Source organism: Cygnus olor, chromosome 6 (assembly GCF_009769625.2).
Source record: "Cygnus olor isolate bCygOlo1 chromosome 6, bCygOlo1.pri.v2, whole genome shotgun sequence".
NCBI classification, from domain to species: Eukaryota; Metazoa; Chordata; class Aves; order Anseriformes; family Anatidae; genus Cygnus; species Cygnus olor.
The window spans coordinates 32719054-32745061 of record NC_049174.1 but is presented as its reverse complement, the minus strand read 5'-3'; the positions used below and the strand labels follow the sequence as shown (position 1 = coordinate 32745061).

At 37.7% G+C, this 26008-nt stretch overlaps 1 protein-coding gene across 14 annotated transcripts in view; it reads left to right on the top strand.

Moving 5' to 3' along the window:
- NCKAP5 (NCK associated protein 5) overlaps window positions 1-26008 on the top strand; it is a 436628-nt gene that overhangs the window by 303143 nt on the left and 107477 nt on the right. For all 14 annotated transcript variants that reach the window (XM_040560984.1, XM_040560986.1, XM_040560985.1 and 11 more), the window contains one exon: window positions 12814-12963. In XM_040560984.1, the coding sequence (XP_040416918.1) occupies window positions 12814-12963 (150 nt within the window). The remainder of the gene's footprint in view (window positions 1-12813; window positions 12964-26008) is intronic.

Genomic DNA, 26008 nt, shown 5'->3' with positions numbered 1-26008 from the left:
TAAAAGCTATGCAGTGATTTCGGCAACGATCACATGTAATAACGAAAGTTAATACTTGAAAGACTCATTGAAACAAACAGTTGGCAACAAATCTGCAATCTAAAATGTTCATAAAGTATTTTAGCATTGAGAAACATATTAATAAAGTATTGTATGAATAATGGATATGTTCCTGAAACAAACTGTGGAAATCATGGACAAACATATCATTGAAATGTATGATGAATTGTATTGCAAATAGTAAGTCCAGGTTTGGCAAGAGGCACCAATATTGTGATAGAAACATTTCATTTATATCTTTTTTCAAATGTGCTCAGACAGGTTTTTGGTATATTTATAAGGGTAATTCACAAATGGAGGTAGAACTTGAAATTACAACCTAGGTAATGTTTCTTTATACCCTGATGTATTCAGCTTTTTGGGAACATGACAACCATATTGTCATCCTGTATTGGGGAGTGAACTATAGATGTGAGCTAACACGTGAAAAAAGATTTTTATGACATGAATGGCAAGTGATATATATATATATATATTTAAAAACGTATTGGATATATAAATATTACCATTGTTTTGAAAGCTATCCTTTACAGTCAAGCAGCTACCTTATAGAATGTATTGGCAACTGTTCTTTGTAATTAGTATGATATGTTCTGTGCTCAGTGCACTAGAGGATCAGATTTTACTGCTGTTTCACAGCCACGTATTTCGTAACAAATGAGGACATGTACTAGGAGATCTCCAGCGTGACATATCAACATATGTCCCATATTCTTTGACACCATGGTAAGCTAGTTTTAGTGTGTGAAGCCTGTTCAAATTAATATCTGAATAGTCATAAAAGATACCTCTGTGCAATAAACGCTGTTGATCTATTGACCGTTGTCTACATATTTGTTTTTTACAAATCTAATTATTGTTCTGGGATGTATGAAATTGAGTTCTTATTATAATATCAATAAGTCTGACTCCAGAATAAATATTGTTGCTAATGAACATTAAATGTTGCATAGTGTTCGTGTTATAAGAATAATAATAAGATAGAGCCCAGAGCGTGCAGTATTATTGCAATATTATGTTAGGTCTTGTCAGGATTCTTACTTGAAGCAAAATATTCTAACCCCTTCTGTAGAGGTAGCTGTCCTATGGGAATTTAATTTGCTGGACTTACAGATGGACGATGTGATTTCTTTAGGGTAAATGACTTCAGAAGCAGGATTGTAAATAAAATTCGTTGTTATCATTCTGCATAGTAATATCTGATGGAAAATTTATAATGAATGCTCACATAAACGTAGAGAAGAATATGTGTGGTTTGAATTGATGTGAAGCATCGTGCTTCTTTCACTTCTTATAGTTTACTTGACTAAAAGGCTCTGGTATATAAGAGCTTTTAGGTTGCTTCCAAGGGGCATTATCCACCTACATTAAGACCATGAAAGGCCAAACCAATACCTTATGTAGTACTTTTATTGTCATTCAACATGCTAATACTTTATCTAAGAGGGAAAATGATCCCCAGAAATAATTGTGAGCAGTACCTGAAGCCAAGAAGTTAAAACGTGCACCACTGCAGACTTTTCTTCTTAGCGTTGTCCTTGTCTTCTGGATATCAAAAACTAGTCTGTTCCCTGCCGGGTCGCATTACTGGATATCTAGACTCTTACCTGATTACAAATCACGCAAACAAAGTCTTTCAAGTTTTCTTTGAACTCCTTTTGACTTTATCTGTCACCGCATAGTAATCAAAATAGATGAGGAAGAGTGTTTGTTGTGAGTTTATGATTTGTTTCAATTCAGGAACCGTCAATATATGCACTGAAGCTCAGAACAGACGTGGCACAGTCACATCAGGGAGGAGAGGAGGGACAACAATCTGCTGTTTAAAGCACTGCATTTGGGAGACTAGGTTTTGATTCCTTCGTTTGCCACAAATGTCTCCATTTCCTTGGACAAATACACTTTATCTGTCCATCTTATATTTTGTCTATAAAAAGATGGTAACAACATGCTATTTAATCTCAGGTATGTTTAAAATGTCATCAGTGTGTATGAACTGCTATTTCTGATAACAGGAACTCTTATAAGTACTGAGCCAGATAATGAATAGAAAAAGAAAAACAGACTTTCGATATTTTTTGGTAATCTTGAAAAAAGGCATATTTCTCCCAAAGAGTTTGCTTGGCATACAAATACTTCTGATAGGAAAGGAGTCAATTTTGAAGTGGAGCTTGGATGGTCTTTGAGTAGAGTTGTGACTTATTTAAAAATGTGGAAGTGAGATTTGCTCGTTTTATGGAAATGAGCACTTGTGACTAAAGCCATTGCAACCTTTTCTGAGCCCCATTGTGCTTCTTTGAGATTTGGTCTCCAAAAGAACACTGTTGTGAGGAGCAGGCACAGTCTTTTGCTCAGTGGGATCTGAAAACCTGGGTTTTACACAGCCCGAAGCCCATACCAGTCTAACATCACATGCCCTGTCATCCCTGAACTTCTGTGCTAGGAAATTTGTTGGGAAGAAAATTCCCACGCTGTGGTCAGTGCTGTTGAGTCATCACCAAACGAAGTCTGGTTGAGAGACTGTAGTGGGATGCTTTGTAGTGGGATGCTTCAGGTTTCTTTAGCCCTGGGTGCAACAGAGAACAGCAGTGTGATTCCTTCCAGTTCTTTCTGGTAGAGGTATGTGTCCTGTCTCATTTCTGTTCCTCTGCCCACTTCTGCACCCAAAGCGACATCAAAGTGGTAGCAGACAGTCTGAGCAATTGCAGCCTGGGCATTTGGATGGGCTCTTCTTGCCGAGTAAGAGCTGGCTGGGTGATAGTGGTTCAGCTCTGGTCTTCTCGTCAGTCAGAGGGATGACAAGATTTTGGGAAGGAGTGACTTCCAAAGAGTCTTCTTAGATTTCCGTGTGCACCACGAGAAGAATGGCACGCAGTCCCACGGGGGAGGTCTGTCAGGATTGCAGGACATCACCACCAGCACAGTCATCTGCTTCGCTGCAGTAGCTTTGAACATAAGAAAGTTCAGTTCCTTTTCCTGCCCTCTTGCTGGTATAAATATGTGTACATGCTCCTGCTTTAATGAAAAGTAGGAAAGGAGATAGATGAAGATTTGTCAAGAGTGTTAATACTGATAACTTCAATATGAAGATAAAACAGTGCCAATTCTGCAAGACCTTCAGCTCTCGGTCATGAAGGCTGCAGTGTTTTGCCAATTGCTTTCTGAAGCAGGTGTCAGCAAGGTGTGACTGCATGGGTGATGCAGGCACGTTTCAGGTGGCATTGTTGGGCAGATCAGCCCAATTTTTTGTCTGTGTTGTGTGGAACAGTTGTTGTGGCTGGCACTTGTAATTTGCACAGCCATTGGTGTCAACAGGTCTTTCAGGAGAAGAAAAATTTTATCTTTTGGCAATATAATTTTATCGTAACACAAAATTACGCAAGTTTGATGTTCAGGCCGCTGCTACGTAACATTTTATAGAAGGGGCATGGTCATGAATTGAAAAAAAGGCAGTAGTTGAATTCCCTAGCTGAAATCCACATAGGATTTTTAATGCTAACTGCTGTTACAGAGAGAGGAAATATATGCTTAAAATTAAACTTACATCTCTGGATTGGAAGGACACACAGGAGACTGCATCAGCCGGGTCCCCTCGGCTACTGAGGAGAATATCACTAGGCAAAGGCTGGCAGCTTTGTGTCTTCCAGAGAAGGACTGAAGAGCAGCCACCCACACTCCTGGGACCTCCACCGGAAATCCTGGGCGGTCAGCTACACCAGCATCTGCTCTCGGACCGCTTTTCCACACTGAGAAATTCAGAGCTAGCTCTGTAACAACTAATTCCTTACAGCTTTTCTTCTGGTAGCCTTCCACCAGTGTGCAGGGCTCTAACAGTGCTCTGTTAGATATTTGTTCCCCATTTATCTAAATCGAGGTTGGATTCTTGCCCCCAAAGGGGAGCGAATGGTGCTTCTCAGACACTGCTCAAAACGACAACGTTGCTGCAAGGAAGTTGTGTGCAAATAGTTTTTCCTTTTTGATTGTTTGTTTGTAGTACAGTAGCGAAGCAGTGGAGTTATGTTTAACATAATGAAGTCTCATAACTGAAATTTGCAATTTGTGTGTCTGTGTTTTTCAGAAAACAAGCTGCTCTTTCCTTCCTGGGATTTTCTATATACCTTTAGTAACAAGCGGTGAAGATGATACTGTTATATATTGTACTGATTGTAACTCTCTGCTTAGATTTTTCTCTACAATATAGAATTTGTCTTTTGCAGTATCTTCTGCATGGCTCTAACATGCCTCTGCCTGGTAGTCCTAAGAGACTGCAGTAACCTCCAGGAGTTTATAGCACCTATCAGTTTTCAGATAATCTATCTGCTGCTTGGAGAGATGCCAGTATCTTGGAATGCGAAGGCCAATTTGTTGCTCCTTATCTGCATGTCTTCCTTAAGCAGGTTAACTCCGAGCTGCCAGCAGCAGCTGTGCTGGCGCAGGGGCTGAGGGTGGCCTATGCTTCGGCAGCGGGAGGAAGCAAGCCTACTGCAGCGCACTCGCTGTGGGACCAGCACCACTTGCAGCCGCGCTCCGATTCTCAGCAGAGCAGTGAGATCCCCAGGGAGTTGTTGTCATCTCCCATCTGGCGACTGCTTTCTGAACTCCCAGGACTGTAGGGTGTCTCCTGGCTCTTGACCAGAAGATTTTTATAGGCTAGGGACAGGCTGGATCCCTGTTGGGATCCAGAAGTGCTTTTTTGACCTACACAGCATTGTGCGTCCTGGGCTGCTATTGAAGAGCTTCTAGTTGGGCAGGAGGGATGAGCGAGTAAATAAGAAGCATCTTTATCTCTCTAATCCTTTTGTAGTTTCTGAGAAAAAAAAAATGAATAGGAAATAATAAATAGAGTCCAGAAAGAAAATTAGAAATAAGAAATTAGAAATAGAGACTGCAATCAGCTGCCTAGTGACAGAGAAGTTGAATTCCAGTTTGTGTTCCTTGGTATTCCAAGGATGGGTCTTGTACATTTCCAAGTCACTTGCTCTCTATTTCCACATCTCAGTTAAAGATATTGCTCCCTTTGCATTTTGAACTGTGATTCATTTATGTTTGCAAAACACCAGTAGGTAATGCTATCTTTTAAATTCTAAAAGATTGAAAAAAAATCTAGTCAAAATTTTCCTTGTTCTCTGAGAAAAAAGGAACTTTATATTCAAAGAAACTCTCTTCAAAAATAATTTAAACATAATAATGCACTTACAAGTATACCAGTACAGGTATATCTGTTCTGGAAATAATTTACAGTACTGATCAAGAAAAGCATATATATATTTTTTTAATTCAGTTTAATGTATTTGATACAAACTATAATAACAGATTTGAAAAGGTGGAGTTTTCATGAGATCGATGATGGTTTTTCCTGTATTATATTTTTTTGTGAAGATGCTTTTGTGAAGATGTTTGTTTCAGGAGTTGTCCTGACAAGATTGTGAGACAAACCAACTTCGTCCTGCAATTTGCAAAAATTGCCTAGTTATGTAATAATACACGTTTATTTTTTGTCCAAATCACACAGGTAGCTTCTTAGGTCAGCTTCAGCGTTTGTGCTTATGGTGGGAACAAGTCAGTTAATGTATTGCTTTCATTCCAAAATACTAGTTAATACTCGTCTTCAGGTTTGTTCTTTAGAGCTTCTTTGTGGTATTCCCAAGAGAAACCATGTACAGAAAACTGGATCAACAAGTGTAAGTTCTCAGGAGACTTTCTTGTGGTTAAAAAAAAAAAAATTGCACTCAAAGTTTTTCATTTCATTAAAAAGAGCAATTTGGCCTTCATCCAAGTAGTAAAAAGATATTATTTTTAAAAATGTGAAAGGGTTGCAAAGGGAAGAAAAATAGGCCTGTTTCTAGCAATTTAAATCCAGAGTAAATCTGTTGCCTTAATTGTCATCACATAAAATTTACCCAATTTAATTTTCATAATAGTTTGGTTTGTTTGTACTTCAGTCAAAGGTAGATATTTTAGTACTGTCACTTCAGTCAAGTGTAGTCACTTCAACACTTACAAACTCATTCGGGAAAGTTGAAATGCTGCATGTAGGTTTCCTGTGAAGAAAGATGGTTACTTCAAGCGTGGTACTAACGAACCAATTAGTAGGAGAATATCTGCATGAAAAATCATGCTGCAGATTCTTCTCATAAAGCCGTATGAAGAAGAAACATATGAAGAAGAAACAGCTTAGCTCTTGAATACCTTCTTTCTGCCAATTGCTGTTGAATGTTGCTGAAGCCTTCCATTTTGAAAAGGCAGTGACACAACATGCAGACGTGCTGCCACCTTGCCCTGCCATCACCGTGCCTGAGACCTGGCGTGCAAGGGTCACCTCCAAAATTGTCACTTTCTGATTTCGCTTCTGACAGCTGAAGTGCCAGAGGTGAGGGTGCTGCTGATCCTGTGAATGCCCATTTACTAAAGTCAGGATGGTGTCGACAGCAGTATTTGGTCACAGGTTGGTGCAGTTCCCTTTGGCACCCAGGACGGACTTTAATCTGGGGACCTCAAGACAAAAAGTTCCATCTAATCTTTCTGATTTTCTAAGTTCACTTGCCAGTGAACTTCAGTGTGAAGGTTTTCTTCTCTTAGAGTCCTTTTTGATCAGAACTTTTTCAAAACTACTTGTTTCTGATGCGTGGAGCAGCCAATAAAAGCATCATCAGGAAGTTTATTAATGTGACTGCAGAACTGCTCATAGGGGTGGTAACCTGCACTGCTGAAGAGAGTTTTGAGTGAAGAATAATATCTAGTACATTGAGATTGATATGTGAGCAGTAGGAGGCTCGTATCAGAAACATAAAGAAAGTACTTTGTTCTCTTATCCATCACCCATATTTAATCTAGGGAATGTTACTGCTCACTCTGTTCACTCTGCAAGTCAAAACCAGAGATGAAAAAGAAGAACTTTACTGTTGTCAGGAAAAACATATAATGTTAACCTGTGAACAATTTGGGATGTTTGTGTAAAATGTTGTGATATATGTGCATCCCTTTCTTTTTCTTCAATTTTGTCAGCTTGTTCGGAACAAAAGCTGTTGGCTAAACAAAAATATATTATTATTGCATTTGCTGATGCGCTATCTAAAACAAAGCTATATTTTAGTCTATCCTTCCACTGGGAAGAAGTGAAAGAAGGGAAGACAGCTGAATACATAGATACAAGTAAGCGGGGTAAAACAGTAGTCGTGTTTGTAGCCTTATATTGAGAGATCATTTAAATTGCACAATCTCGTTGCGTGTAATTTTTTTTCATTCTAACTTGATTGTTTGGTTACTTTTTTTTTAGACCTGAGTCATGGTGCTAAATTGGATTGCCATTAGCAAATAGAGCAAATAATAATAAAAGAAAAAAGTTGCAGCTAGAACAGACATATTCATGTCACAGTGACATCAGTAACTACTCGTGTACAGGGCATCTTGCAGGAAGCACTTAGTGAATTCATCGGTCCTATTTCATATTGCATTGACTTAATGTACAAGCGTCCTTTATGCACTTCAGGTTTTTCCAAATGAAATTGGCCCAAAAGCCTATCAGAAGAAACTGCAAATATGTCAAATTGCGTATTTAAGAGGGATTGAGCCCCAGTAAACAAGTGTTAATTATGATAAAGGAAAAAAAGATTATGGTGGGACGAAAAAGAGGAGCAAGGTGCCACTGAAAAACAATTTTAAACTTGTTGGGATGTTAAGTCAGTAGTCCTTGGAGCAAATGCTGTCTTTTTCAGCTGCTGCAGTCAAATTGCTGGAGCTAGTTGTGCATAGCTTGGGGCTGTTTTTTCGTGAAAGTACAAAGAAACCCTCATCTACTGTTTTTATCTACACTAACAGTCTAAAAATTCTCGTTTCATATTGCTCACTTGCAGTGAAGAATAGTGCTGAACACTAGGAGGTCTGCAGTGGAAATAACACTGAAAGTACATAATCTAAGAATACATCAAGACTGTAGAATGGCCTTGCAAGAAGCAGCATTCAGAATTTATTATTACAGACACAATGCTGTGTATGGTTTTATAAATTGCAGTTCAGGTTTGTAGGTTAAGAGTCTGTCTTTATGATAGCACAAGAGAGCGTTAAAAGTGTAGAACTAAAGGAATTTACCTGAATTACCAAACTGAGTTACTGACAGCTCAGTACCTATCTTACTTAGAAAGTACTGCAGAAGCTCCTGAGACATGCTCATGAGAAGTGCTAACTGGTTTGAGATGCTGAGCTAGCCAGATAGCTTGGGTTCAGTATTGACTGGATTCTTGGGCACCTCCAAGTACAATCTGCTAGTAGAGATTTACATTGTGAAAGATGCTACGTTTCTTCTCAAATCAGTCTTTATAGCCATTTATAAACACTATTTAATTATATGTCTTACATATTTTTTTTTCCTCTGTGATTGAAGTGTTTTATTTGGAAAAATACAGCCACGAATCTCCAAAGAATTTGAATTTGTAACTCTTATAAAACCTTTGTCTAATAAATTCCAGAGGTTGAAGAATTAAAAGGGAAAAAAAAAAAAAGAATGCTAGCATCACAATCTGACACCCCAAATGGAAAAAGGGATAGTTTGTATTTGAGGGATTTTTACTGTGTTGCATCGGAAACACTTCACTTCTGTGGAGGGCTTGGGTTAATCACCTGAGCATGATCTCTAGCTCCTGTAAGTAAAGATGTCATTTATAATTATTACTTATCAGTTTCCAGACAAGCAATTCATCATCAAATGCTCATTGAGAAAATCAACATCTCAAATATCTTGATCTTTTTTTAATTCTTGTTTGGTTCAAGCAGGATTTTGTCACGTGTCCTTGTGAGATTGCTGTTTATAATCAGTACTGTAGAGTACAGATCCAGTTAGATCAGGATAAAATTATGCTATATTATAGCCACTTGTCTGGTGAACTCTGGAATATCTCTGATTCAGGAGAAGCTGGGTAACCTGTTCCAGTGACCATATGACCACTCTCCCCCAGTGCAGGACTTTGCATTTGCCATGCTGACAGCTATGGCATGTGCTGTGCTGCTGCTGGTTCTTTTTGTTTCATGTTTGGTGAGAGCTCCTCCTGTGGAAGCCTGTCTGCTGCATTAATGGTGTTAATGACTTCTGTTTTCTTAAAGGTTTCTCATTTGCGTAGGCAGTTCCTGAATGGTAACATCTCAAAATAGGAAAAATTGGAACATAAGGTACCCGAGGAACTATATGATCATTTTGTATAACGTATTTGTCCTTACTACTAGAGAAGAGTCCTGATTCCAATTAGTGCCTATTCATTTTTTTCATTATAAAAAAAAGAAAATCTAGAATAGATTTTTTGGAGCTACCTTTTTTTATTATTATTCTTTGCATCATCTGACTTTTAGCCTTCTTGTTTTGAAATTTTGTAGTTACAGATTGAAATATTTTAAATTGTATTCATTTTTTATTCCAGTTTTTGCGCGCGTGTGTGTGTGTAGTGTAATTCCTAGAAAGCATCTTAAGAAAGATGAAAGGCCATGGAATGACAAGCCATGGTATTGCCAATAAAACTTCAAAAGTACATTCATTTGTGAGATTGCAGTGGTTAAGAAATAGCTGGCTAAGCATCCCTTTGACATTTGGCTGTTCCCTGGAAAGGTGGCCAGACTCAGAGGACAGGCATTGACCACGGCTCCCAGCCACTAACGCTGTGTCCAGAAGGTCAGCCTGTTGCCTTCCTCAGGATGAAGGAGGAGGCAATTCCTCAAGCAAGCAGTTTGGTGTCTTTCATCTTCTTGCAATCTTCCACGTGATCTTTCCTATCACTTCAGTTACCCTCCTTTATTTATAAACAGCAGAAACACTTCCTTGCTCAGTGTTCTCAGAGGTGGGCAGAAGGGGGAAGACTGGCTTAAAATGCTTATTTATATTCCTACATATTCCAGGAAAATTATTATTTGGAATTTCAATTGGCTTTCCTGCTCTCTTAATTTATTCTTCTCACTTATATTTATTAGTAGAAAGAGGAAGTATTATACTGTTCTTTTCTACTTGATCTAACTGAAAACCAACTTTTTGATGAGTCTCAGTGAGGTCGCTGTATTGTACAGCTTCATAGATCAATGTCTTCAGTGATTTATACCTTCCCATTGATTCTAGAAAGCTTGCCATTTCCAGGCTGCCGGCTGTGTTTTCATCGCTTGTTTTCTATTGGCTGTAGGGCCTACAGTGTTTGATCAAAAGGTTCATCATCAGTGTACTATTTGTTTGATTTATAGAGCAAACAATGCATAGAAATAATGATCAGGCTAGGTTGTCATTTTAGATTTGAAAAGTAATGTTGGCTTCAAAGAAGCAATGACAGTTCAAACCAGTTTGAGAAGCTTCCACGAGGTGGGACTTGATAGCAAGTCTCTCGTTAGTTTCAGTGGGAACGGGTCCACAGTGAGCAGCACAATCCTAGTTTCCTTTTAGTAAGATTTGAATATTTAATGTTCTTATTGTCTCTTTGTTAACACAGAGCATTAGAGATGTGGATGAGTCTTTACTGTACAATTCTCATCAGGCTGCTGTGCTTGCATCCTCTTATGGTACAGGCAAGTGTCTTAAACTCTTAGTGCTCTGGGGAGACCAAGCTGGGCTGTTACTTATTTTTCGGTGTCCAGCTTACTTCAAGAATACAGTTTCCATCTGTTACCTTTTAAATGAAATGAAGCAGCATTGATCAGAAGGACGACACTTATTCTGCCTTTGCAGGACTTCCGACCCAAAGTATTTTGCTGTTCAGCTTGCAAATCCAGCCTGCCTTTAGTTGTGCAATGCATGGGGTGCAGAACAGAGACATTGTAGAAGATTCAAAATATGGTCTTTGTTCCAGGTAACTCCAGCAGTACAGGAATCTAAGGGAAAAGAAAAAAAAAGAAAGCTGTTCCATGCCATTGTTTGCTGCCTTCAGTATGCTCACTCCAGAGCTTTCTGTAAGATTTGATCAACATCATGTAGGAGATGCATATTTCCTCTTGCAAAACAGTCTCTCTGTCTCTGCCCCTCCCTGTCTCTCCCTTGCAGGCAGCTGCCTTTGACATTAGCAGGCTTATCACTTTTAAGAGGATTCTGTCATACCAAAAGCCTTTGTCATCCTCCCCCTTACTTGACTTGATTTTAAGCACAAATAGTATTTATCCTGCACCTTTTCCAGGTAGGGTATGTGATATATCGGGGCCTTTTTAGCCCATGAAACACTGAAACTAGATTATTAAATATATGAGCTGTATTTAAACACTCAAGCAAGGTACAGTGTTAAGTGCACATCATAGCAAAGCAGGATGTGTAGTCTTGTTTATGCCACTGGTGTGCAAAGTTCACCAGGTTTTGTAATTAGAAGATGAATTGGTTACTTCTTTAGGTGATGGACGTCTGGGATTTACTCTGATTGAAGTTGCATTACTCCCGTTCTGTGACGAAATCTCACAGCCTGTGCTTTCTCCTATCTGTTCTACCATTGTTAGCCACATCTATTACATGTCAGTCTCTCTCCTAAAAATAATTGTTTGTGTTTGAATTACATCAGAGGTACCTTTGTCAATTTTTTTTCTGAGTTCATTGAAATACTTTATGTGAATGTACTTTTCAGGGTAACTTGAAGGGGAAGGTGTTTAATGGCTTTTCTATAGATGCTTGATCATTGTATCAGCGAGTAGCAAGCAAGAAAAAAAAAGAACTATAGTTAAGGTTCCCATGTGATCAGGATAACACTAATGCTGGAAACCTGATGGAATGGCTCTTTGAAGTCAATGTTTTGAGGCTTTGTGCCTCATGGTTTGTGTAAGAGTGTGTAATGATTAAGCCCATAGCTTATAAAATTGATTCTTGATTAAAGTTTTAACATGGTAATAGTCCATTACTGAGCTAGCTAATTTTTAAAAAAGGCATTGTTAGAATTGTGATTCACAGTGCTGATTTTTAATTCAGTTGTGTTTATGGGTTTTAATTAAGATAATGTTTTGCTGTTAAGTCTTTGAAGAGTTATCAGATATTTGCAGTTATTCAGGCTGGACAGTTCTTCATGAAAATACATATTTTTATGTCTAGAGTTTCTGTTGGCTGTTTTTGTAGTCTGGATGTTTTGCTTGCTCTATCTCATTCTCTCAACAGAGAACTCGGGCACATAATTAATGGTGTTAGTAGCATTCAGTGTTCAAATCTAGCATTTTTATAGACATCTTGTAAAACCGAACAGCCGTAAAACAGCAGCAGCTAATAATACCCAGTTTGACTGACTTGTAATAGACTGGGGCACTTCGGAAAATTTTGCTGTCAGGTTGATTCTCTCTAGTTGTCTGTTAGTGTGGGTCTTAAATCAGTATTCAGGTAGTAGCTTGGTTCTCAGCCCATTATTTAGTAATTCAAATATTAGCTCAAGATGAAGAAAGGTGAAATACATCAGGCATGAACATATGTTAGCTTTTCCTTAATAAACTGCTTTATATCTCAGTGGCAGAATGTTTCCATTGAAAGAAGATACACTCAATTTTCATTGCAACCTTAAAAGAAGAAAATGCAAGTTACTCTATTTAAAAATGATAAGTTCCAAATTTTAAAAATCTTAAGTAGATGTAGCAGTTCATTTGTGCATACACTTTTGTGGAACTGGCATAGCAGCATGTTTAATAAACCCTTCATGACTCCATTTATTTAGTTCTGTAAGTCACAATTTGCTCTGTCTTTTTTTCATTCATATACAAGGAAGATTTGAAGATACTTGCATAGTTAACTTCATTTCCACCTGTGAGTAATGACATTTTAAAAAATCGTTTCAGGAAAAGCTGTCAGAAGACAGTAGGAAATGTAAAGAAGGCATGGAAAAAATTCACACAGTAGTAGATGAAGATTCAAGAAGTGAAAGCAGCAGCACTGAAGAGGAAAGAGAAAAGACAAAATTGCTATTAGAGCGTTTGAAGGCTCTGGAGGTAAGGAATACAACAGTTTCACACATAAAAGCCCACCTTGTCCCCTGCCTCATTCTTTTATTGTCACTGAATCTCCCCTGTAGTATAAATCTAATCTTTCACAGTTCACCTATACTCATATTATGGGATATTTCTTTTTTATAATTCATTTACCAGGGATGAATAAGAAACTCATTCTTAGAATCACTGAAAGGATTTTTCTCTAATGTTGAGCATCATGTATCTTTATAAAAGTCTTCATAGTTGATTTTAATTCAACTGAGATCATTTAAAGAGATTTTTTTTTACTGTTTTTATTTCAATTATTAATATTTTCAGACAAATACAGATGATTTAACAACTGTCATAAAACCAATGCCGCTTCATTGTAGTTTATTGCTCAACGTGCTCGAAGACTCGGCTTAGGTCTTTTTACTGCTGGACTGTGGAAAATCTATTTCTTTGTAGACCACAAGGAAAACTGCACTCTTCACATTTTCAGTCCAGTGGAAAATCAGGACATGCAAAGTACTGCATCTTGTGGTACTTACTAATCATAATCACTAGAATTCAAGATGGTTAAAAATTCCTGAAGAAAAAGTTCTAGTTTTGTTAGGCAACCATGAAGAAGGTGCAGGTAGGATTGTAACCACTATATATTTATATATGTATGCTTACATATATGAACTTACTTTGTTCTCCCTGATAGAAACGTGGATTTCAATGTGTATAAAACATTAAGACTATGCAGAGTTTAATATAAATTAAAACTAGTAATAAGACATTTTGAACTTACCAAGCATTTGCTTCATTCTCTTCTGTTCACGCTATCTATGTTGTATTCTGTGTATTTATAAATGAATGCATTACAGTGATTGTAGCGGCCTTTTGGCTAAGCAGGCTCTTGGTAAACAAGGTCTTCATCACTGGGCCGTATACATTTTCAGTTCAAAGTGATGGCTCTTTTGCATCACAGTTTCTATTTTTGAGTTATACTCTCATCAAAATAAAACTCTGGATTTTTGTTCTTGAGGACTTTGTTAAAAGTAAAACATGGTCAGTTATAACCCTGTTTGGATCTAAATACAGATTCTGAAATCTGAAAGGTACAGAAGGTCTCTGTAGTTTTTCTTTCCTTTAAAATAATGAGCAATTTGTAAAGTAAACACATTTAATATGTGCCCAGAGAAGCTGTGGATGTCCCATCCCTGGAGGTGTTCAAGGCAAGGCTGGATGGGGCCTTTGCCAACCTGATCTAGTGGGTGGCATCCCTGCCTATGGCAGGGTGTTGGAACTATATGACCTTTGAGGTCCTTTCCGACCCAAACCATTCTGTGAATCTATGAATATTAATTAACCTTAACTCTGCACAGAAACCAACTGTGCAATAGGAAATTTGTAAGGTCCATAAACCACCGATAAATGTACAGTTTACTATAGTCTTGCTTTATCTGTCAGTGGAGGATGACTGTATGTTCTTTGTGGTCTTTAATTTTCAAATACGCATGACGTGTGTTTATTTGGCCAGAATCTTAATCAGTTTGCATGACAGTTTCAGTTCTTTATGTCCCCTGTTAATAGGAAGTTGTTCAGCAATGTCACGGCCTTTATCAGTTGTGGCAAACTGCCCAGATATGTAACATAACATAATGGACAGACAGACTCTAGGCCTGGAACGTGAGTGAACAGGTCCCCTCACTGATGTCAGTGCTGTGCAGTGGCTTGTTAAAAAAACACTTATTAGTGAATGCCAATACTTCAATAATTAATCTACATAAGTAGTCTAAGTACCTATCAAAGTTGAAGGATGAACTGTAGGACCATCATTAATTGTGGCCCAAGATAATTAAAACAAAGTGTTGTTAATTGTGTGTTGTTTAATGGCATATATTCTTGCACTTGTTTTTTCTTGTGAAGAATATAAATTGTAATGTCAAAGACTCTATGGTTTATTAATTGAGACATACTTTTTTTTTTAGTTAGATGCAATTAGCAGTTCTAATCCTTTACTATTTGCAAAGTAATTACTCTAAATATTTTATTAGTCTATATAAAAAGGAACGAAAAATTGCTGTTTGCTAGTTCCTGTGCAGTGGGTGTCAGAATCTTTAATCTTACTTTACATTATTAGATGTTACAGTATGATACACAATTAATAAAATCAGCAAGGCTAGTAAAATACTTAGTAAAGTTGGTCCTCCATCTGTGCACTGTGGAATCTGAACACTGCATATAAACAGAACTACTGAAAATGTGGGGCCTAACTCATTAATACCTCTTACTATAATTTCATGAATATCAGCACTTCTAAAAATCTATTAATATGTCTTCATATAACTTTGTATTTTATTTAGTTAGTTTGGTTTTCCTGTCCATTTTACCAGTTTAACCCATACCAGGATGTAGCCTGGTCTTCTAGAACATTCCATCGTTCCTCCTTACCTGTCCTACTGCTGGGATGTGCTTCTCTTGAAGTGAGGGCCTGTGTGTATGTATGTATATATAAAGGGATGTTACAACGCTCATGTGGGGAAAAGTGGGAAGAAGTAATGTTTTTGTTATAGAAAGGTTTTTATTCAGTAGTTAAGTTTTTTCCTGGTTAATACCTTCTCTTTACTGGCCATATTCAAACAAAAAAAGTTGGGTAAGTCCAAGCTGATTTTTGAGTGGATGAAGAGAAAAAGAGAAACGCAATCCACCAGCACAGGAATAAATGGACAGTTCAGCCAGTACATATACAAGATAATAGATTGTTTTTTGTTGTTGTTGTTTTGTTTTGTTTTTGTTTTTAATATCTACATGGGGGAAAAAAAAAAGCTCCTGTTCCATGCATGAAATAGTTTTTATCCTGTCCTTTGTCAATTACTGCTATGGTAGATATGAGGTGAGTGGTGGTTTTCTTCAGGAAGTTCTGGCAGGGTGAGGAGAACTGTAGTCATCTTGGACTGTCAGATATTGACCAGCAAATTATCGACTTTAAGTGGAAAAAAGGGCTTAGGCTTCATTTTCAGAGAAAACTTTCTTTAAATGACTTCCTTATCAGTGGGGTTGTATTTAACATTTCTTTTCTTTTCTTATACTTGGGTGCTGTCAAATGTATTGCCAAATAAATGTCTGTAATACGTTTTAGGTTTTATTAAATTCTGTTTAACCTAGAAATTTTCTCACCGAACAATAAAAATCAGTATAATACAGTGTCTTTGTAGTCAGCCCAAGTGAAAGCTATCATATACTTCGATAAGAAATATATATACATATTCCCCCATTGCTCCTTTTACCTGTAATCTTCTTACATTCTTTATCGTTTACAGCAAATTCTATTTCCACTCTACTGACTGATAAATACCATACGTTTCTAATCAAATGAAACAGGTGACAAATAACAAATGGTTCGTACAGTCCTGTATTCCGTTTTATGTAGTTGAAATTAATTGTGATTTCCTGGATATCAAAAATGCTTTGTGCCTTCAGCATTTTTAGTTGGCTGCTCATGAAATGCCACTTAATTTACTTCAGCAGTTATGATCAAATGCCTTAAAACTCTTACAAAGCAAAAAAAAAAAAAAAAAATCCTTGATAACTCTTTGTATTTGGAGTGCTGCAAAAAATGAAATGTTAACGAAGTACAGGGAATAACATCAACTCCTTGGTGGAATTTCATTTTTTAATCTGCTTTCATCAGCAGAAGGATTGCATTCTTTTATGTTTTGTTTTTGAAACTGGTGGCCAGCAATGTACAAAAAATGTAATTTATTCTGGACATGCATCAACCCTTGTATAATGATTTCAGGTCTATATAGGTATATATAAAATTACATTAAAGTAATATTGTTGCTTTTCCAAAGTCATATGCATATAGGTTGAGAGTTTTTCACAAAGCCTTTATTTGACCTCCCGGGTACAGTAGGTACTACACAGACTCAAAGTGCAAGATTTTATACTATTACTTTCCCTGTGACAGCCTTTTTCCAGCAAGAACAGATTACACAGTCACAGTGCACAGAGGAAAACTTTGGGAATATTCTACGTTTGAAAATCATTATCTGTCTCCTGAGACAAGGGCTTCATTATCCAACATGGATACGGGCTTTTTGCCCCAATTTAGCCTTAAATGACAGAACTACAGGCTGCCCAAGCACCTGCATAATTGCAAGTGACGTAAACTGATATACCGAGTTAGTGTCAGTCTTAATCTAAACATGTCTGTACAAGCCATAGTTACTTTGATTTAAAAAATTTAATCAGTGATAAATAGTGTGTCAGCTTTGAAGGCTTATTAAAGTCTGTCATTTGCACAGACATTTATGCGGTGACGATAATTCAGCATGAATTAACTATGTCTAACTGTATGAAATGTTTGAGCTCTTCCAGACTTCCTTCTTTGCCATTGCGGTACTGCAACTTTCTTTTCGAAGCAACTTTCTTTTCACAGTATTTGCTTTTGATTTTACTATCACAAATCAACCTGAGGGCTCAGTCATCCCCACAGTACAGTTTTTGCTTATGCTCAGACAGAATTTCTATGTTGCAGTTTGTGCCCATTGCCTTTTGTCCTGTCACCGGGCGCCACTGAGAAGAGTCTGGCCCCACCCTCTTGACACCCTCCCTCCAGATACTTATTCACGTTGATCAGATCGATCCCTCCCGAGTCTTCTCTTATCCAGGCTGAGCAGGCCCAGATCCCTCAGCCTTTCCTCATATGAGAGATGCTCCTTTGCCAGTAAAAATTTTTGTTCTTGATAGTATGACCTTTCACACAGTGCATGTCCCCTCACTTCTTCAAAAAGAAAGGGGATTGTGAGTTGAGATGGGATGAAAACTCAAGAAGACTGAATTCAGTTCCTGTTTCAGCTCCAGATTTCCTGCATCCTGTATACACTATTTTATTTCTACCTTGGTGCTACACCTGGAGACAGGCAAAGAGCTAGAATGGGGCTTGCAGTCAAATACCTTGGGAAGCTGGTTGGTTTTGTCTAGCTTCTTCTGTCTGAACATACTCTTTTACTTAAAGACATGGAACTGGAAACAACTCAGGCCATAATACCCGGATTTAGTCTGGTAGGGTAACGTTTTACACATGAAACAAAGAGGAAAATGGACAACAGAAGAGGCAGAATTAAGGTTTCAAGTCTGGATGTGTCTATCCAGCCATTACCGCATACAAGGAACATCTAAACTATAGATCCTAGATCCATTCTGCAGGAAAAAAAATAAAATAAAATATCTGAATTTCCCCTCCTCATTCTGACCTTCTTTGTTTGCTGGTTCTCTGTGAAGGTAGGCACAGGACTGACTCCCTAGCTGCATTTCTGAAGGGGGAATTCGTAAGTTTTAGTTATGTGGGGACAGTTTCCACTGTTCAGAAGAGATTATTTGCCCACTTTAGCCTATGATGGGGCACGACTAACACCTTGCTAAACACACAGCATATACATTACAATTAAAACAAGCACTGCCAAGAAGGAGGTGGTTGCCCTGGTTCGCTGAGTGCCCTCACTTCCCTTCCAGACCTTCTGCAATGGGAACAAATTCTGTTGGCCTCAAAAACTAATGATTGAAGGCTGCTCACAACCTTGCAACTTGGCACCAAATTGCAAGCCACTGGAGTAGCATTAAATTGTAACGTTGAAGTTATCAAATGAAAAGCCTAATTCATGTGTGAAAATCTCATTGCTTGCGGGTGAGTGAGACTCAATGAAAGTTTCAGCAAACTAAGCTGCAGTAGAACCAATGTCCGCTAGGGAAGAGTCAAGGAAATACTCTAATTTTAATTACAAATTTTGCCCTCTTGTCCTTTTGCAGTTCATCATAGAAAGATGTGTTTTGTTTTAATAAATAGAGCTTTGGGGACAAAACTGACTCAGGATAATAAGCTAAATGTTCAAATATATTAGAGGGGTAATTTTCCTTGTATCATCACCATTAAACAAATGAGAAAGTATGTCAAGTATTTCCCATATTATGCTTTTATTACCCTGTAGAAGAAGAGACACATGGTTTTAACAAACTGTGAGATAAAAAAGAGAGATGAGAAGGTGACTTAATTCCTTTGGGCGTGTTGAGAAGAGAGCTTTATTTTGGGATTGTGTGATTTTTGTTTTGCTTTTACATGGTTTTCCTATTTTTTTTTCTCATTTTCCATGTACTACAATGTCAATTGTTAAGAAAATTAATAATTGTATCATTTTATGTGAAAAGAAACATGCAATATCTAAGTGCATTTAAACTGATTCAGCCAGAGGCCTCTTCTTAGCCCAGTGCCTTGACAATCCACTTAAATAGATTCAATATGCTGATCACCAAAGGCCAACCTAGTTAATCCTAATTATTGGATTATTTTACTTTTAAATCCTCCTTCCTTTTAAATCTCTCCTTGTAGGAGACTTTTATAATTTGTTTCCTGAACTGTGCCTAGGAAGTCTTTTTTTTTTTTTTTTTTTTAATAGCCAGGGATCAGAAGATGAGGCTGGAAAAGTTTTATTTCCAAAGTTACACAAAGGCTGATAATCAGCATTGACTCACATCACTGGTTTCGAATACAGCCCAGTTTATTCCAGCTCTGTGCTGGTAACAGTACTGTCAAATCGCTTTGGCTTCCTAAGAAACGAATAAATTTTTAAATGAAAAACAAACAAGTACTATCATGCGGAACGTATGCTATAATCTGTTGATGCTTGAACTCTTTTATTGTAGATCTTCAGTGGCTCAGTTGTTCCTAGTCTTTGAGAAACAAATTTCGTGGCTTCTACCTGTGTCTGATTGCCTTTGTGCTCTAGGATGAGTTCCTCTTTGCCATCTGTCCCTTTCCTGCTGCAGTCTTTAAATGCACATCTTTGCCACATGCTTGTACCTTCCCTTTTGCCAACACAGGCCTTCCTGCCCATCAGATCTTCCACTGTGGTTTCTCCATCCCATCCTACACGCTGCAGATGAATGCATGAAGCTGCGTTCTTCATAGATCGCACGCACCCTGAATTGCTTTCACTGTCAATGCACCTTATCAGTTTGGATATTAATAGAAATTATATATTCATACAGAAGGTGAATACTAAGAAAACTCTTCTGAGCAGACTAATTTAATTCAGTTAGTAGGTGATAAGTATTTAAGAAAAGAGAATATAGTTCTCACAGACATTTAAAATATTGAGGATCTAAATGGGCTTTCTTATTTTCTCACTCCCTTTACGATTTTTTATCTAAGCCAGACAAAGTTCATGGCAATTTCTTTTCTGGCATGCAAAAATCAAGAAGATATACTGTGGATATAAATTTACACAGGGAGGTTGAAAATAGCCCACTGGAAGAACTGTTGAGATTTGCTCTCTTTCTTGTTGCTGTAACCATTTGATGATATCATTAGAGAGAGACTGCTGATCCTCTGTTCCACCAAAACAGCTCCATCTCCTGAGCTAGGACACAGCGTTCATATAAATAAGTCTGCACGGTAAGTCATTGCATCCATGACTGGTGGGGGAGGTCGTACATATCTGAATTTTTCTGACTATCCAGTTCAATGAGAGCTTAAAGTACTTAGTTTCTAAAATCAACCATGGTGCCTCCTGGGATTTTTACTCCAAATGACAGATGGTATTGTTTTCTTTTCTAACTAAGTCTAGAAAAAAAAATAGGGAAGAAGAAAAAAAAAAAAAGAATATTCAATTGCGTCTCCCACAAAGCAACACAGCAGTGGTTCAGAAGTTAAATGTTTTGGGCTTGGTCAAAACATGCAGGGCTTCTGAATTTTTGGCATGTGGTGAGAAGGTAAAAGCTTTCAGATTGATTCTCTGCTTTCTGCTATGAGATTCACATGTAGCAGTAATCTTTCAAAATGTGCTAATTCCTTGATCCACAGAATACGTGCTGATTAGCATTCCTGTTCTATGAAGTTTTAAAACTGCATTTAATTCTGTGTCATACGCCGTCACCAGGAATTTTGGTGCATATCAGAGTTTTTCTTCATTAGCCTGCTCATGGAATGAATTTAGGTTTTAGTAAAAGTTGGTAGCTTTCTAAAGTAGAGTCAGATATTTCAGATATGCTCTTACCACACACATCAGTCTGAGTGAGGTACAAAGCACCTCTGCCTGAGAGAGGTAGAAAGGCAGAGTAAATAACTTATGTTATTCCTGATTTGTACCTTCTCAGGGTAGATTGACAAAAGGTGTCATTTTCCATGACAGTAAATCCAACATCTTCCATGTGGAAGAAACATCTCTTCTGTACAATTTTTAATTTACATTCATATTTGGGTCAGGATACTGTTTAGAAATGTATTTAGTTTACCCGTACTGTTCATTTTCTGCCCAAATTACGGTGTGTGCACACTTGAAAATTACAGGAATACTTTAGGATAATCAAGATGTTATATTGAGCTCTAGAATTTTTACAAAAAACAGAGAGAAACATTTCAATGTTTGCTTTAGCACAGCTAATTGTAATTGCTTGTATTTATTGTAAGGGCAGATTTTTTTATGATATTCTAATTTTTTACAGTGGCTTTTTTCTTATAGTTCTTTTTCTGTGGTACTTACTTGGCTGATGTAACAACCACTCTGTAAGAAGTTCAAAATACTGAATATAGCAACAAGAATAATGATTTGGTGCCAGAAGGTCTGAGAAATAGGTCTAGGTAGTGGAGAAAAGGTAAGTTACAGAAGTGAAGGAAAATCATCTTGGTTTTATTAAACCTGTCAAATTTTCTCTATTGAAATAAATGTTAACCATGTTCTGCAAAGAGTCTTTGCTAGGTTGCACTGAAGGAATCTGATATTTTGGTCTGACTTTTATAATTTAAGTAAGGGTAGTTTTTCAGTGCCCTTCTCTCCATGTATAGTGCCTTCTTGCACGTAATCAGTAGATAATGCGACTTACCTTTTATAGCAATCAGGCATGTGATACAATTGAAAATTCACTCTCCTCGCTGAGTGAAATGAGATTTTCCAATAGTATGTTACAGATCTAGGTGGCTGTGTTTATCCCAACACATATATCATTTCGAAGAGCGAGACTCAGAAGTTTTTTAAAACAGTCTCTATCAGGTGTGCCAGGCTGGGCCAGGCTCTGCAAAAGCCCCTTTTGTGAGCTTTCTCATTCCTCACAGCGGCACTTATTTCAGAGGAAAGATTCTGCATAACGGATTTTAGAATCATGCCTTATATTTTTAATTTGCATACTAATGCATGCAATTTGGCTGACAGTAATGGGAGTCATATAGTTCATAAACTAAATAAATAGCTGCAGTTCATGTCAAAGTAGCATTATCAAGAAAATCCCTGTATTCTGTGGGCATTCTCTACTGGCTGCGCAGGAAATCCCGATTAATTTACCTCAACTGTTGGATTGAATCCCTTACAACTCCTACATAGCAAAAATAATTACTCTTTTCATTTCTTTTCACTGGCCTTGGAAAATGAAACAATAATGAGGTCCACATGGTGATGCGCTTTTTAGTAGTTTGACAGTGATTTCCGTCTTGCAGGAACACAAAATTAAAGGTTACAGCTGAGACTCTGGGCAGGTGTAGTTACACTCAAATTACTAGAATTACCAGAGCTATGCTGACTGGCATCATGTAAGTGCTTGTCATGATGTGGATTTGGGCTCCTGTGTTGGCTGTATGTTTAACTACACATGTGAAATCTATACAGTGAACATAGCTGTAGAATTCAATATTCACTGGCATTATTATGCAGACACTTCAAAAATCTACAGCAGAAAATACTCAAACAATTATTTTTAAATCTACTTAATCTATCATGTCTATAAGCCCAGATCTTAAGATTAGTAATAAATATAAAAAGAATAGATAAATCAAACGTGGAATAGTCTCACTTTGGTCCATTATGCAGGACTGTGATTTTTCTCGATGGTTCCATAGATGCTTGGTAACCACTAAGCAAATATTTAATTTAAGTTTTTCATCAAAATTGCTATACATGGATATGATGTAACCTTACGTCCACTGACTTACATGCCTGCATGTATATATCCATGCTTTAGTACACATTTGTCTGATTCAAATATATAATACTATTAAATGCCAAGTATAGGTTTGTTTTTTTCGTAAGGACAATCTTACTCTTTTTTTCCTGCAAGTGTTTCTGAATTATTTGTTTTCACATACTGCCCATCACTGCCTGCTCTAAGTTCCCTTTCCCCATATGGTGTCGGGGAGAGCCTCCGTTCTGCTGCTTCTTAGGATGAGCACCTTTCCTCTGCTTCCCACGTCAAATGGCTCAGACAGGGTCTCAGTCCTGGGTAGCCTCTGCACTGCCTTTTAGCAATGTGCAGCTATCACCTTTCCGTTGAGACCAAGAACTGCCATCTGATCTCCTTGACGTATGTGCTCGTGTTTCCTGTGCAGGTGGAGAAATGATTAAATTGCCTGGCAGGGCTCTGCATGCATCTGGGATATGCAGGTGCATAATGCCATCTAGAGGGCAGAGTTTCTTCTCTTCCCACAGGAATACCTGAGATAACTACTAGCCTTCCATTACGTGTGGTGACAGAGCCTATTCATCTTTGCAATTCATGGACTTTCTATTCCTGTTCTGGTTAGTATAGATGCATGCAAGGCTGGCCAAGATACGGATATTATTTAGAAGACAAAAAGTTCCTTTTGTAATTACAACTCTTCCCATTTATAAGTTTTCATGCTTCCTTATTGTCTTCCAACAATCAAATGACGTTCTTCCAGAATAATCTTTCTGATTTTAATGACCTTGGTCTTAATATTCAAGTTCTTAAGAAAAAGAAAAAAGAGGAAGCAAGTAAGACCAAGGTTTTTCATTCACCTTTTCAGTAAATCATTCGTTAACAAATCTAAGACTAAAATACTAAAAAATGGTTATTTTGTTAGCCAATGTCCTCTGTAAAGTTATCGTAACAACAGTTTCGGGTCAGCCGAAGAAGTGGATCCAAAGTTTGTTGGGCTGTGGAGGCTGTCGTGCATTCCACACTGCCAAGCAAGATACTTCAGGTAGCAGAAGCGTCATTTTCGTTGGGACTAATTAACTCCTCTGGAAACCCAGGGCCTTAGCCCTGCTAGAACAGGATGTTAGCAACCTGAGCTAGCTTTGGGGGATCTTTGCAGAGCTGCTTGGTGAGTGTTGACTTGTCTTCAAAGCTAGGGAAAGAGCTAGTGTCTTCCTCTTGGTTCCTCTTTGTGGGGCAGTATATATATATATATATTTTTTGCATAACAGTGCTGGTATTTTTTGTACTCTTTTTATCAAATGTTTTGTCCTTCACAGTGACCCAAGGGTATCTATTCAAAATTTTACCGAATTAGGTTGGTAAAACTAGGCATTCTTAGTTCATTGTAACAAAGGACTTGCTAATATTAGGAGAAAAATCTATTTTTCACAGAGAAATTGAATAGAAATAAGAGATGAGAACTTCTGATGTTTTTAAGCAACTGATTTGCCCTGCTGGTGACCTCTGCCAGGCAGGGATATTTCCCAACTGCAGCCTGTACTGACAGAGCAGTAATATGATCGATCCTAGGTATATATTACATCGCATAGTATTTCACACATTGATTTATTTTTGTTCTTTTTTCCACATTTTCCCTTTAGGCCAATCAATTAATCACAGATTAATACTGCTCTTGAACAGCAACTTGGAATAAGATAACAGCAACATATCCTCATGTTTGATCCTAGCAGTAGTGTATTTGGCTATCTTGTGTCAAACTGGGACGTGTGCAGGTGGGTGCAGTTCCAGTGGCTCTACTAGAGTTGTGCTTACTTATGTGTGATGCCACTTTGGCTCATTCTGTAGATCCGAGCCGGGCTGTTGGGCTGCTGCTGCTGCACTTTTCATGCCTGAGTTTCTTACTGGAACACCTCTGAATCCCATCAAATTTGACTTAATATATGTTCTATTCTTATTTTTTTTAATAGCAAATGACTCAATACAATATGTTAATGAATGCACTTTCTGTAATGCACACAACATTTAAGAAATAACTGAGTGTTTCCTGTCTTAAAAAAATCCATATGAAACTGTTACTGTTATCCAAAGCTTGTTTTTTTTGAGAATTTTTGCAATTTGCTACGTGCTCCCATAGTGCGTAATGTAAGGCTTTTCTTGGACCTCTTACAGGTATAGTTTACCAGTAAATGAAAGTACAAAGGATAAGCTCTGAGAAAAATTTTATATACTGAAAAGCAAGGTTGAATAAATCTTAGGAAAGTATTCAGTATTTCACTGTAACACTTCATAATATTTAATTAAAATAAAGTTGTTGGTGTTTCTTTTTCTGTGTAGCTAACTTTAATGTTTATGTTTCTGTACAGTTTCATATTTTATATTTTCATGAAATACCAAGTTGTAAAATTATCCAAGTAAAAAAAATGCCTCTGGCACATCTCTGTTTCATGTAGGAGAAAGCCTTCCCAACAGGCCTGCCTTTCCCTTTGGTGCAGGGAGGTGCAGTCCTTTGGCCTAGCTCTAGTCAAGCCCAGGAATGGTAGGAGTTCCTCCTTCAGTTCTGTCTGAAAGAAACAGTCTGTTGGCCCCAAAGCCATACCAAAGTGTGAACCATAGCCTGGTCAGGGGGATGATCAGAAAAATACTTGAGAAAGATGCTCACTGCTTATCCAAGCCAAAAAGCTGATGTAGGTGCACCTGACATCAGCCAGCCCAATGGGGGAAATTTCCTGTGAGAAATTAGGGTAGCAGTCAGGTACTGTCACATCAGACAGCTTCTAAGGGATTCTCATTCCTCTACATCTGTCTTCCTTAACGTGAACGCAGTCCACAGGGCAGAAAGAACAGACGGAACTCCAAACTGTTGAAACTTTAAATAGACAGAATTTGAGGCCTGAGCTGTTTATCTGTCGAGCAAAATGCAATTACTTTGTAAATTCACTATTCTGCTCTCAAAGATTAAAAATAAAATTAATCATTTAACAAATGTCCATACAGAAGTCAGCCCACCACGTGTTGCTGTGTGGAGTGAGGGGCATTGTACTTGCTCTGTCTCTTAAAAATATATATATTATATAAAAAGCTTTCAGGAGATGCAGACTGATTACAAATTGAGTTTTATTTCAGTTAGCAA